The following is a 14,716-nucleotide window of genomic DNA, read 5'->3' as shown; positions in this document are numbered from 1 at the left end:
ACTCTTATTACCGACTTTGACATCACTGGGGGCGCAGTGGGAGAGCTGTCTAAGGTGCCAGGCTACTAATCCAGCAAGCTTTGGAGGTGCCAGGATTGAGCCCACATGTGACCAGATGTAAAAAAAACCTTGGAGTCAACTTTGTGTGCAGACTCTTTCACTGTTGTCACAACCCCTAATGTACAGTACACAACCCTTTGAACTTAAAAGAACTCACAGATCCGTTGACAGATGGTGGCCACATGAATACCTGCAAACACCTATAATTTGACCAGAAACGGGCACATTTACACACTTTTTAATTAAAAGTAGCTCATTATGATAATGTCTCCACAAAGATCAGACTTGTGGTAAAGTAGTGCCTTCATGTTATTTGATCTTAAGACAAATCTCCAGAATAATCATGTTTAATGCACAACATGAATTTTGTTGTGCATTATTATTATTTGAAATGTCAAAATGATGTCATCAATAGATACTACCATTTTTAATTACGGCTGTTCTTTCAGGTGCATAGCAAGCCATTTTTTTCTGTAAGCCTGATCGGTTCCAAAGCTATATATTTAGATAGTACTGACAGCTGGTCCACCCTTTTTGGGTCTGTTTTTTTTTTTTTTTTTTTTTTTTTTTTGTAATAGTAACTTTACAATATAAGCTACATCCCAGTCTTTCCTGTTTTAAATAGCTATGATTATGGTGAATACAAAGTTAGCAGGAAGCGCCAACAATCGGTATGTGGCCAAGAATCATACCATAGCTGATAATGTTAGTAGTGATGGCTGCTTCTTGCCCTTTCATCAGGGCACTATGCTTTGTAGCCGCGAATAGCAATAAAACTGCTGATGCAGCTTAAAGCAACAATTTACTCACTCACTTTTTAAGGGAGGTGTGCTAAAGAGGGTGCTATAACATAACCAGTCATAGTTATTGGCGTATGAAAATGGCCAGGGGCATCATCATAGTCATCACTCTAGCTATATACCAATCAACTAATTGCCATGCAAAATCATAACGGCCAGTACAGCAATCAGATGCTGTGTCGCCATCAGTTATTCATTTAAACCATTACCGACGGTCAAGTCGAGACAACCATTTCGAGGCAACAGAAATCGGCCTATATCACTAAAAAGCCAACCAAGGGTTAATTGTGGTTTGCTTTGTTGTTTTACGCCGTACTCGGCGATATTCCCGCTCTATGGCTGGAGTCTGTGAATATTCGAATCTGGACCAGACATTCCTGTGATCAACAACATTGCGACGTGTCAACCACCCGATCAGGCTAGTCGTCTCTTGCCCGTGAAGGCCCGGGGTAGAATAGGTCTTCAGATAACCGTGCCTGCTGTAAAAGGCGACTCAGCTTGTCGTAAGAGGCGACAAGCGGGATCGGGTCACTGACTTGGTTGGCACATGTCTTCGGTTCCCAATCGCGCAGATCGATGTCCATTCTGTTGATCACTGAATTGTCTGGTCCGGATTCGACTATTTACAGACCGCTGCCATATAGCTGGAATATTGCTGAGTGCGACGTAAAACTAAACTCACTCTAACGAGAGCACGGGTTCCTGAAAACCAATTCTAACCCGGGTCTTCACGGATACAAGTATTAATTAAACGATTAGCTGTGACTGTCACATAAAATATGTTACCGATATCCCTACCCAACTATTTCATATCATTGATGAAAACAGAATTTGAACCATCAGTGACCTTGCTAGACTGACATGCACCTGCACAATTCCAGTCGGCACGTATTTGAATGTTAAACCCAAAGTATACTGATTTGTGTTTCAAACCCAAAATATACTTACAGCAGTTATTTTTAGATGCCAATTGCTTACAGCAGTTATATTTAGATGCCAATAGCTTTAACTGTCAAGCCAGCTACAAATTAGCTTCTCACCGGCAATATCTAATCAAACTCATATAGACATGTAATACATGTTTTTGTATATTGAAACACGCCAATATCACAGGTCCAATTCACAACAGACCACGCATGATATAAATATAGCAAACGACAAGAACTACAATTCCAATATAATTTCTTTCAATTTGTTGTTTTTTCTATGTCATGTTTTCTCCAGTCTAAGTAAACTTAGTCTCAGTACCTTTCGTTACACTCCACTACTGATTTGAAGTTTACTTAGGCTGGCTTTTCTCTAGTTTGTGTTGGATATAAGGGACATATATCAACTATGTTTAAATGTGCAGAAAATAAGTTTCAGGTGCTTGGGGTGGGGTAGGGACTCTTGTGCATAGTTAAACAGACACACGCACCCTCATTCCCACACAAGCATACAAATGCACACATGAAGACATTAAGTTGAGTGATTACTGGTACTCTCCTCTTAGCAGTATATGCTGTAGCCACAGATGGTTTACATTTGCAAAAGATTGTTCCCAAAGTGAATGATATATCATTATATATTGATAGTGGTCCAGCCAAATGCCACTCACTCACTCACTCACTCACTCACTCCAGTCCATGTCGTAAAATCTACTTCTATTGTTCAAGTACGTAAATGATTTGACATAAACATCTTATTACGACAACAACAACAACAACAACATGGTAAAATGTGGCACATTCACAACATTTGTCATAGAAACACACGTACCAACTGTTTTACAACAACCTGTCCTATTTTTGGCAAACCCACGATTCAAGATGTCTGCGCCCATGAGAACATAATATCGTGTGTCTGCACGATATGTTCTACGGTGTTGGTTCTTTATTTTGGTAGGTCACTTGCAAATATCCCGAGAGACACTAGTTGCAGTTAGGACAAAATTCTCCATTTACGTGACACTTGACATAAAGCACTCGTCAAATGATCACAACTTCAATTTGTCAAGTCAGCTACTTTCTGTCTCTTATGGTTACAGTGTCACCTGTTTTCGTGGGTACATCATGTTGTCCCACAGGCGTACGTTCCTGTATCCTATACTTATGGGAACTGAATGAACTATAATTCACCAAATACATTTTTATGTGATTATATTTTTTGCGTAAGAAGTGCTGTTTGAAGAAATCATGAAAAAAATCGATCGATAACGTGATCGGTATTACGTTTAGCATAACTTTCAAAAACTGAAACAGAAACACCACCGTCAGCGTGTTTTACAGTTCGTTGTCAACAGGCCCAACTAACATGGTAAGTTGCCTAGTGTGCAGAAATGTGCTGTGCAGAAGTGCGCCCATCAAATGTAGAAGAATTCAGTGATGGCAAATTTGAAATCTGTTTCACCCTTATTATGTTTACAAGTTTGTCAGCACCATGTCTGTGTATGTTGGTTTGTCCAAAGTGCTGGCTTAAAATTTTTTTTGTGGTTTCCCATAATAACACTAATAGTTACCAATCAACTGATCAAAATAGTTCCCTATTTCTTGAAAATTTATGTTCTTTGTCATTTTGTTTGTTTGAATGGCTTTATGTCATTGTCACCAATCTCCACAATACCACTGACGGAGTATTATAGATTTTTTGTTTGTGTGTTGTTTACTGCCACACTTAACAATATTCAAGCTGTAGCAGACATTTTGTAGACAATCAATCTAGACCAGACAATCAGATGATGAAAAGCATAAACAACTATCTTTGCAGTGAGGTACACAACTGAGTTGCTGAAGACCAATTCTAACCCGGATCTTTACAGGTTTATGTACTTTATTGACTGTGTGAATATATATGCACATCTCATGCACATAGATGAATGTATAATACTGTATAGAGAAACATGGTTGTGCTGCTTACAAACACTACTTACATTACTGGCAAACAAGGAAAAGTCGGACCGGCATGAGAAGAAGGCAGTGCATGGCAATGAAAAACCTATTTGGTTTGTGAAAGGGAGAGCAGATGCAGTGCATATGCAGTTTATGGTGATGAAATTTATTCCATGCATAACTGCACATGTCATTCTGATAAGAATGTCACACTTAACTCATCACACACTACACTACATCACGGACAACCTGGGGCCCCTTAGCTCACAATGACAAGTGCCAGTGGACATCACTCATAAAATTGTCAGGTTGGTGCTTGACACTTATTCTTGAGTCTGTCAGGTCACAATTCTTCAAGATCAGGTAATAATGTGAAATTCATTCTCCAGGTACTCATACATTTCATGAATTTAACATCTCAGTGTATACTAATAACATGTAAATATGATTTTACAGAAGAGCCCAGGAGGTCCTGAAAACTTGAGATGCAGACGCCTGAAACAAAATTTGATTTGGTCCTTACTGGTTGTCATGGAGGTGTGGAAGTGGTTCCTGTGGAAACCACGGATCATCAGTGTGTTTTGCCTCGAAAGACTGTAAGCCATTGCCAAAAATATTTTGAAAGGAATCTCCATCATCCAAACATCTTTTATCTGAAGTATCTTGGGTTCAATAGTCAAGCAAAAAGAATTACTCTGCTTATCATTTGCTTGAACAAATCAAGAATGTCTCAGTTTTCATTCAGGGTATTTAACACAATATCTAGGTCTAGACTGGAAAAAGTTGTTGAAGAGAGAGGATATGTGTGTGAAGAGTGTTAAAATTTTAAAGTGTGTGACATACATGACAAATATATAAAATAGGAGTTTACACAACTTTTCTCAATAGAAATGTTTTGTATGTCTGTGAAGATTGACTCACATGGTTAAATATATGGACCTGAGTCTTTACCCATTCTCTCTCCAAAACAAATCCACCCACATCCACCCACCCATACTCAACCAGTCGCTCACCTGCTCATTCCAGCTGCCTAATGGGCTGCCCCCTGTACTGCCGACCCTGCAGGAGGACCTGGAGCACTACCTCACTTGTCCTGAACAACTGCCAGTTCATGATGTCCTCCGATCTCAACAGTAAGTATAATTAAAAGGACATGGTGGAAGCTCTAGGACTCTGTCATCTGAATATAATACATCACACCCCTCTGCTGAGTCTACAGATATAGCTCTGCCTCCTATTCCCGCTGGTTGCCCATACTTGCAGTAAACATGTTTCCTACCGATGTTGGTGATGTGTGGCACCGAGTGGTTGTTATCCATGGCCACCGGTAACTGTGAAGTGGCCCAAATCTGCGGTTGATCAAAATCTTGCAATGTCACGAATATTGGCGAGCTTATACCAGCTTGAACATATCATTACTTTTCTGCTGCAGAAATGCACTCCTGCATATATGCTCCATAACGTTACTTCCTTGTTATACTGTGATAGAGGGAGATGCTTCATTTCGTCAATGGTGGATCCATTGTTTATCACTGGGAGTACAAGTTCACTGGGTAATTCAACTGATGGATTTAACAGCTGATAGGAGCAGATGTAGAGAAACCCCTTCAGTTAAAAACAAAAAGCATTCATGCGATAAGAATCATTTGTGTTATTTTTCAGCCTATAAGTAAGTACTGCGAGAAGAGGAAATGTCTTCATAATATGAATAACAGTGCAAACACTGACGCACAATGTGTAACACTACCCCTTGGTAGTTAACTCACTCACCCATGGGTCATAGCATGGCAACTGGAAAAAGATATAAGTGTTTAAAACATAGCTGACCCGGTCCCGATTTCTCAAAACAAACTTAAGTCTGAATTTTGACTTAAGTTAAATTTTTTCCTCAAATTTGAGAAAACGCAGGAACAGGCATTTTCCGGAATGAACTGAAATCAGTATCAAACTCAAATTTAGTAGACAATCTGAGTTTGGTGGACAGATTTCTTTAATTGTTTGGACTTTTTTCATTTAAAAAAATGCAGTTGAGTTAAAAATTTAGCTGTTTCAAATTGTCAAGCTCAGTTTGAAATTTGAGTGAAAACTTAAGTTTAGGGGCCAGATTATGGGAGCTAGGTTTCTTAGATATAACCCTTAAAACAGACTTAGAATTTCAATTTCACAAAGAGTCTGCTTGAAAACAGCTGGAAATATATTATACGCCATTGTTGAAAGTGTGAGGAACAGGAATGATTTTATGGAAATTGAAATTGAACAAGGATATATATGATTTCAGATTCTGGCCCAGAGAAAGAAAACCTGAGCGTTTGTTGTCAGTAGACGTTTGTCCGGTACAAACTACCATACAAGTAGAAAGGAATACCACAACAGGACAACTTTTGGGTTACAAGGAGGTTAGTTGGAATATGTCCACTACAGACCACCATACAAGTAGAGGATGACCACAGTAGGGCAGCAGGGTTATCTCCCTGTTGTCCGTTGCTGTTGGACCACATGAATTTCTTAGTTGAGACATGTTACATGGCAGTGTCTATACATAAAATAACAACTCTATCACGGAGGTTGACGGTTAAATGCCATTTTTATATAAGTATTGATCTTGTTTCAGGAATATATTCCAGACACTGGCAAAACTGCTAACAACTCTTTGTCGTTGAGACGGCCCCCAGGACCTGCTAGTCAGGATGTGAAGGGCAACACGGGGAACTATCCCTTCTGGCCAGGTGAGACCTTCCCTGGGCCAGTGTTTACGCCAATTATTCGGTTGATGTTTAGACCTGTGCTCAAGTCTCTGTTCGGGCCAATGTTTAGTTCAGTGTTTTGGACAGTGTATGGACTAGTCTTTGGGTCTGTGTTGGGGGTTGTGTTTAGGCTGCTGTTTAGGTCAGTGTTTGGGCCAATGTTTAGGTCAGTGTTTGGGACAGTTTATGGTCTGGTGTACAGGTCAGCGTTTTGGTAAATGTTTAGGCCTATGCCCATGTTGATGTTTGGATCGTGTTTGGGTTCATGCTAAGGCCATTGTTTGGTGCAGTGTCCAATAAATCTCCACTATACCCTGGATGCATCTATGGCTCAGGTATAATTTCATTACCTCCCTTCACTGGCTCCACATTCTCACAGTAGTCAGTCAGCTAAGCCGCCATTGCAACCAAGCTTGCCAGTGTCCACAAAGATAGCAGTTGCAACTGCGAAGGTTTGTTCACAGTGCAACTCACATTTTTGGGAAATCATGCAGACGAATTGACAGAGGCAACATTTAATAAATTATATGCAAGAACTTCTACCTCTTCCAGAGTTATTGTGCTTGATTTGTGTTAGCAAGTTTAATCGGGTCAGATAATTTGAAAAGCAATGGTGCAAGTGAGTTGTGGTTGGTTTGTTCAACTTCCCAGCGTAAACACCAGATTGGATAAAAATCCAGCCAGGTAATAAATTCATTGGGCCGAGCTGTAGATGCATCCAGGGTATGATGGAAATTTATCGGAACATATGCCCTGGAGATATCGAGGATGCATGATACAGAGCCAGATGTATTATGGAGAGTGGTGACACTGACAGAAAACCATCACTGAAAGCAAATGACAAATGATGGCCAAGGATTTATGTGTGATTGTAACAGGAAGGATTTTTACATGTCAGAGAAGAAAGTTATGTACAATATTGTCACAAGGGATGTTTGTTTGTGGTTGTTCCTAGAGAGATTTATGAAGGAATCACAGGACAGTTTTGATCTGTGATTGTTGCAGGTGGCTTGGATGAACCGGAGCTGGAGGCTGAGGTTGAAGGAGTGGACTCTGCTGGTGTAGAGTTTGAGAAAGGTATTTGAGATTTATTTGACAACAATGTCTTGTTTACTGATTTAACACATTCACCAATCTTATGATTCTTTTTCATAGAAATCTTCCTTGGAGTACATATGTGCATTTTCTGCAACTGAAAATGTCATGTGACAGTTCTAACAGTGTTTTAATAAAAGTTTGTGCAATGAATGAAAATGTACCAACATTGCTATTGATTTTTCCCAAATTCATTTCATTATTTACAGTATATCTAGAGCCCATCATGTATGTTGTGCTCTGCCTGATGTCCCTCTATGCTTCATGTCCCTTGTATGCTTGGATTTTGTTACATATGAAGAATAATATCGACCAATGACATAAGAATCATCATAAACGCCATGTTATCTATCATGTTTGTGTAATTATTAGCAGGCTGACATGGTAAATAGCTTAAACATTGTCGACGTTTATTAAACAGCATTCACTCATGCAGTCTATTGTCACTTGTGTTTCTAGACTTGCTCACAGTTCCTCCCGGATTAAAGGCTGGAATGACATTTGAGACATCTGAAAAAACTAGTCATAATACAAACGTCATCAGTCTTGCGGACATATTGGCTGACGGCGCTGACCTTGACCTTGGTGACAGCGATGAAGAAACAGAACCACAGGGAAAAGAACAGGTGTGATTCTTTGACATGCTCTCCTTCAGAACAACTAATAAATAGTGTTGCCTTGTTCCATCAGACCAGTAATGAGGAATGTAATCATTAGTGTTGGGAATTGGTTGCAATTTCACAACTGATGATTGGTATGTTACAATGAGCAATCATTGAAAAAATTGTTTAGTGTCATTTTTCAGATTTTTCAGTCCATGTTGTTAATGCAAATAAGCATAAAGAAAAAATATCTTGGTTTCTGTTATTGTTTTGTTTCATATTAGAAACTGTGCAGATTTCACATCCAATGTAAAATGATGCAGCTTGCTTCTTTAATGTGATGACTAACACATCATGAGCATAAACTTCCCAAAGTCTCCAAGAAATATTCTGTCTTGACTTTCCAGTAAGTGAAGTGATTTTTCTTAGATTTAAACATGTTTTCAGGCCCTGACAATTTCTAAGATATGTTCCATCGGCAAGTGTTTCAAACTCTTAAACGGTAGTTACAAAATTGTTTGTGTTCGATTGTAATAAATCATGATCAGTTGCTTGGCCATGTTGTCACTGTGACCTATCTTCAGTTATTTCAAATAATCAGAACAACACTGGTAAACAACCACAACTTGTTGTCTGACATGTAGTGTAGTTTGTATTCTCATACTGACTGTTGGATAGAAAAGATTCAGGTATCACTCATGATAACAGAGATCTAGGTTTGATTTCATAGTTGGGTACAATAACTGGAGTATCAGTATACATGTCAGTACAGACACTTCACCCTGCCATCCACCAACTCACATGGGACTAGTGTGTTTTACTGTTTCATGATGTTGTATAACAGGAATCTGTTGACAAAGCCCCTGCTGATTCCCTGACCAGGAGTGAAAGCTTGGAGAACCTAGTGCAGGTAACTTGAATGTATTTCATCATATAATTGTATCAGAATACAGTAATATAAACAAACAGTGACTGTATCACATGTCATGGAATGCTGGAGAAGTCAGCTGGGTGACTGCCCTGATCCAGTCAAACAATGTTCAGTCAATCAGTACTTTGAAGACCAATGAAGATCCAAGTATAGAATAGGTTTTCAGCAACCCATGCTTGCCACAAAAGGCGACAATGCTTGTTGTAAGAGGCGAGTAACGGGATCAGGTGGTTAGGCTAGCTGACGTGGTTGGCACATGTCATTGGTTTTCAATTGTGCAGATTGATGCTTGTGCTGTTGATCACTGGATTATCTGCTCCAGACTCGATTGATGCTCATGCTGTTGATCAAGGGATTGTCTGGTCCAGACTCAATTATTTGCAGACCACGGCCATGTAGCTGGAATATTACTGGAATACTCTAATTGGAGTTATTTTCGTGTGGGATTAATTTCTGTGCTTTTAGTGCAAAAAGATTGTGCACCAGTAATCATATCAAGCGAAATATTCATGGTTAAGTCATGACAAATTTAACAGTGTTCCTGTTTACTGGCATATGCCAGTATTTCACAGGTTATAATGTAAAAAGGACTGGTATAGTTATGACCAACAAGTCCTGGGGAACGGCAATAAATTCACCTGTTTAAATCATTTACTCCAAATAGCGACTTATAGGATTTAAGGAAACTGCCCTGTAAATTCGATCACCATCATATGCAGTAGGCATATGGAATTCCATGTCTAATTTTAGTAACAGCCCTGAGCAATTATTGTCATTGGGTGATACATTATAACCTCAACCCAGGTGAGATGCTATGATATATCAGACAGCAAAAGAATTAACGGTAGGGAATGGATAATTAACCCATTCAACACCATAGGCTGGAACCTAATGATACGTCCACTGAGTTCAGTAATATACATATAGGTCGTTAGTTTTTATGCAACACTCTACCTTAATTCATTGTCAGTTGACCGCACATATGGGGCAAGTGTTGTCATGTTTACAGGAGTATACTCCCACCACACACTCTAATTGTTTTCATAAACATGAATAATATGGATACCATTGCTCAGGTGTATGAAATGCATGAAAAACCATCTATGCTAACAGGTCTTTGTGAACTTTTGGCGGAAATTGCAACCCATGAAAATATATACGATTACAAAACTGTTCAAAGCATGTTGAAAAGTCAACATAGCCACTCAGTCACTCAAGGTCAATGGAGAAAGCAGTGCTGAAAAAGCTTGAGAACTTTGTTCTGAGGATGCAATAAGGTTTTCAGGGACATGACACTCATGCACAATGCTGTGTTCAGGTGGAGAAATCAGGGGCACCTGTTCTTCCCCCTCCACGTCCAGTTGAGGTGAAGGAGCAGTGGGCAGTCAAAGTGGATGTCAACCAACCAGTTGATGACTTCTACAAGAGAATACCAGATATGGCATACAAGGTATAGTACAACTGCCTTGTGAATGACTTCCAGATGACAATACAGGACAAACTTATAAGGTTTTGTACAACTGCCTTGTGAATGACTTCTAGATGACAGTACTTGACAAACTTATAAGGTATTGTACAACTGCCTTGTGAATGACCTCTAGATGACAGTACAGGGCAAACTTATAATGTATTGTACAATTGCCTTGTGAATGACTTCTAGATGACAATACTTGACAAACTTATAAGATATTGCCTTGTGAATGACTTCTAGATGACAATACTTGACAAACTTATCAGGTATTGTACAGCTGCCTTGTGAATGACTTCGAGATGACTATACCGGACAATCGTATAAAGGTATTTTACAACTGATTTGTGAATAACTTCTATGCAGGAATGTCAGAACTGGCTTTTAAGGTATTTTTTAACTGTGATATTTCCATGACTTCTTTGTGAACATACCTGACAAATCTTGTTCCTGACTCAATCTGAATACCTAAAGGAAATATCTGTAATAACACCAATGCTGTCAGTAGTATTCACCATATCCATGTTTCTGTTGACAGTGGCCATTTGAGCCAGATATCTTCCAGAAGCAAGCCATCCTCCATCTTGAGAAACATGAAAGTGTGTTTGTTGCCGCCCACACCTCTGCTGGAAAGACTGTAGTGGCAGAGTATGCCATCGCTCTCTCGCTCAAGCACATGACTAGGTAAAGATTCATTTCTGAGTTGAGACTGTGGGATAGCCTATTGGTTGAGGTTTTGATTTGAATCAGGTTTGAACAGTATATAGTGTGAAGCCAATATTTTCTGTTCTACAGAACAATTTATACATCCCCTATCAAGGCTTTGTCTAATCAGAAGTTTCGAGACTTCAAGAGCACGTTCGGTGATGTCGGACTTGTGACGGGAGATGTACAGTTGAATCAGACAGCGGCATGTCTTATCATGACAACTGAGATTCTCCGGTAAGTGATGATGATGATGATGATGATGGTGGTGGTGGTGGTGGTGGTGGTGGTGATGATGATGATGATGATGATGATGATGATAAAAATGTGAGGATGACAGAGTGTGTCAGACATATTTTGTCTAATTACAGGTCAATGTTGTACAATGGGTCAGACGTGATCCGTGACCTGGAATGGGTTATCTTTGACGAGGTCCACTACATCAACGACTCAGAGGTGAGGTTACAGACACTTGACTAACCACTATATTGGTGATGGTGTGTAACAGTAACTCTCTTCAAAGAAGTGTTAACGAAACGTGGTCAGGTCTTAGCCAAGAATAAGGATGTGCATGCTTGATGTAGGAAAGTTTCTGCAAGGTTAAACAGGTATACCTACTAGCAAACAATTGCCAGCTAGAAAGTGTAGAAAAACAAAAACATCTTTAAACTTTGGTTTTTCCCTTAAACACAATGCATTTTTCAAAGTTAAAGTCTTCCTGTGCCCCAACTAATTAATTAGCCTTATATATTTTCATTGTTCCTGATAGAAAGCAATTATTAGAATGTATTTTGTGAAAAAAGAAAAAACTCATTTTGGTAATTTTCTCCCCCCTGACCCCCAAAAGGAAAACATCCCATGCAACCAGGCGGCAAACACCTTGAATTTGAATGTACATATGATAAGCTTTCAGAAAAATATTTTCTTCAAAATTCACCAGTTGGGGGGGGAAGAGAGAGAGGTGGAGGAGGAAGGGGAGGGTCACCTATATCAGCCCATGGACTAAGGGGGCGTGGTTAACTTTTTCTTGTTATCCAAGATTTAGGTTTGATTCCCAACACTCAGTACAATTCCAGATTCCAAAGTGAAATTAGGGTATAAGTGTGAGTTACAGTCTGACTGTGTTGATGTGCCACCAGTGTTGTTACTGGCAGACTATACATGAGGATGTTGTTGTTCCAGCGGGGTGTTGTGTGGGAGGAGGTGTTGATCATGCTGCCACAACACGTTAACATCATCTTACTGTCAGCAACAGTCCCAAACACCATGGAATTCGCTGACTGGATTGGGTAAGAGTGGTTTCACTGTTTTGTGGGAATTAATGATATCTCACAGTTCTGTATGGATAAAGTAAGAGTAATATGTCACAGTTCTGTAGGGATTTGGTAAGAGTGATATCTCACTGTTCTGTCGGGATTGGTTAAGCTTGATATCTCACAGTTCTGTGGGGATTGATTCAGCTTGATATATCACAGCTCTGAAAGGATTGCATTACAATAGCATCTGACAGTCCTGAAAGGATCAGATAAAAGCCACAAAACCTAGGGATCTGGAGCCTGATACTTCATGTGTGAGATGGACCCACAATATTCATCAGTGGAAATAGGAACATATATATGATTTTGTGGCTCATAACAGTTATATTTTCCACTCCCTCACCTGTCCACCTGCACTTTAGACGTATCAAGAGGAAGAAGATCTATGTGATCAGCACGCTGAAGCGACCTGTGCCCCTGGAGCACTATCTGTACACGGGCAACAGCAATAAGACCAGCAATGAACTCTTCCTTATAGTCGACTCAAAGGGACAGTTTGTCACTCAGGGGTAAGAGGAATCATATATAGTCACGCCTTTATTAGGTCAAATTTGAGTATGGTTACCCATGATAATGGTGAATGCAAAACTGTGTCTCTCGGTTTGTGTAAAAGGTAGCACACGGGATGAAGTTATAAGACTCGGTGACATGGCTGATGATGTGATCATAACATGCTGGTGTGTAGCTGTGGTCATAATATCAATAATTGGATTGTTAGGTGCAGATCCCATGATTGACAGACCTTGGGCTCATTTATTAATGTTAATCTTAACTCCTACTCTTTAACAGTGCAATAAAGCTACCTTGACTTACGATAACCTTAGTGCTTTGTGAAAGGAGGCCTAGGATTTTGTCTCATCACTTTTTTGAATATCTTCATACAGACTCAATGGACACCCACCATCAAGACAGCGAGATGTCAACATTGTGCAAATTTTGTTAAAGTAACTATAAGTTCTTGTGCATTCAGCCTCAGAATTATGGCACCCTGAATTATGGAAAAATGTGTTTGAGATGATGTTTTTTCATGGTGAATGGTTTTGTTCCGCATCTCAGATACAACAAGTCAGTAGAGGCCAAGAAGGAACGTGCCAGCAAATCTTCTCAAAGCTTTGGACCGAAGGGGACAAGGGGAGGCAACCCTGCACAGGTATGTACATGCTCATGCGTGACTTGCTGGTGTACCAGCCTGGAGCCACACTCCAGCACAGTGATGACGTAGCACTGCACCACCTAGCACACACTAACTGATGGGAGGTACTAGGTTCACCACTACAGGGAACTCAGATAGTGTCTTTGAACATTATCAGAGTTTCTTTATACTATACCCTTAAAAAAAAAAGTAGGGGAATCTGAACTTTGACGTCTGGCAGAAAGAAAACCCATTGAGGAACATTACAATGACATTCATCTTGTATATGCAGTATCATTTCGCATTATCACCACATGCAAACACAATGCATGGGAAGCACATGCACAATGTGGGAGCCTCCTACTCGTGCATGATGTGTCATTATGAATCTTGACGTTTTTGAGGCAGGTCGATAAATCACAGTAGACCATTTTTTTTTGATAATTTTCGTGCGTATGTGTATGGTCAGGGTTTTCAGGGTCAAATCACACACTACTGACTGAAAAAATTGTAAACCTGAATTCTTTTTCAGAAGAAATCCTCCTTGGGGTACATATAAGCATTTTTATGTCCATCAAAAATCCCTACGACAGTTGTAACTATTTTTGATAATAAAATATTTGTCTTGTGAGACCACCCTTACAGAGCCCCCCAGGCCCCCCACAGCCAAGAGCAGGTAACTCTGGCCGTCTACCTCGCACCTCACTTTTCACGCTGTCATTCGACTAGAAACTATTTAGATAGTTTGTGCCATCTACCTACGGAATTATGAGTGAGAAAGAGTCAGCTACTGTATGTATGGTTCCTTTTCTTTCGCACGGGCGTTAGTTGGAATTTCTGGGCTGAAATTTTCATTCATAAATTGTTGTAACTTTGCTGGTCGGGTCTTATCTTCCTGTCATGTGGCAGGCAAGATGGCGGCCTTTATGGCTTCTTTTTAGTGCGGGAAGTGTTTCGCTTGCGTCTCACTTATTCCTACGTGTTTCTTATATGTGT

At 39.8% G+C, this 14,716-nt stretch overlaps 1 protein-coding gene across 1 annotated transcript in view; it reads left to right on the top strand.

The window, feature by feature from the left end:
* The first annotated feature begins 2,660 nt into the window (after nt 1-2,660).
* LOC137273490 (superkiller complex protein 2-like) overlaps nt 2,661-14,716 on the top strand; it is a 33,333-nt gene continuing 21,277 nt past the window's right edge. Inside the window, exons 1-15 of the mRNA XM_067806204.1 lie at nt 2,661-2,740; nt 4,184-4,323; nt 4,754-4,860; nt 6,006-6,123; nt 6,339-6,453; nt 7,477-7,548; nt 8,026-8,192; nt 9,013-9,078; nt 10,418-10,549; nt 11,106-11,251; nt 11,363-11,509; nt 11,644-11,728; nt 12,455-12,561; nt 12,951-13,097; nt 13,645-13,738. Of these exons, the coding sequence (XP_067662305.1) occupies nt 4,213-4,323; nt 4,754-4,860; nt 6,006-6,123; nt 6,339-6,453; nt 7,477-7,548; nt 8,026-8,192; nt 9,013-9,078; nt 10,418-10,549; nt 11,106-11,251; nt 11,363-11,509; nt 11,644-11,728; nt 12,455-12,561; nt 12,951-13,097; nt 13,645-13,738 (1,614 nt within the window). The 5' untranslated portion in view covers nt 2,661-2,740; nt 4,184-4,212. The remainder of the gene's footprint in view (nt 2,741-4,183; nt 4,324-4,753; nt 4,861-6,005; nt 6,124-6,338; nt 6,454-7,476; nt 7,549-8,025; nt 8,193-9,012; nt 9,079-10,417; nt 10,550-11,105; nt 11,252-11,362; nt 11,510-11,643; nt 11,729-12,454; nt 12,562-12,950; nt 13,098-13,644; nt 13,739-14,716) is intronic.

The sequence above is a fragment of the Haliotis asinina genome, chromosome 2 (genome assembly GCF_037392515.1).
Source record: "Haliotis asinina isolate JCU_RB_2024 chromosome 2, JCU_Hal_asi_v2, whole genome shotgun sequence".
Lineage (NCBI taxonomy): Eukaryota > Metazoa > Mollusca > Gastropoda > Lepetellida > Haliotidae > Haliotis > Haliotis asinina.
This window is presented reverse-complemented; position numbering and strand designations above follow the sequence as displayed.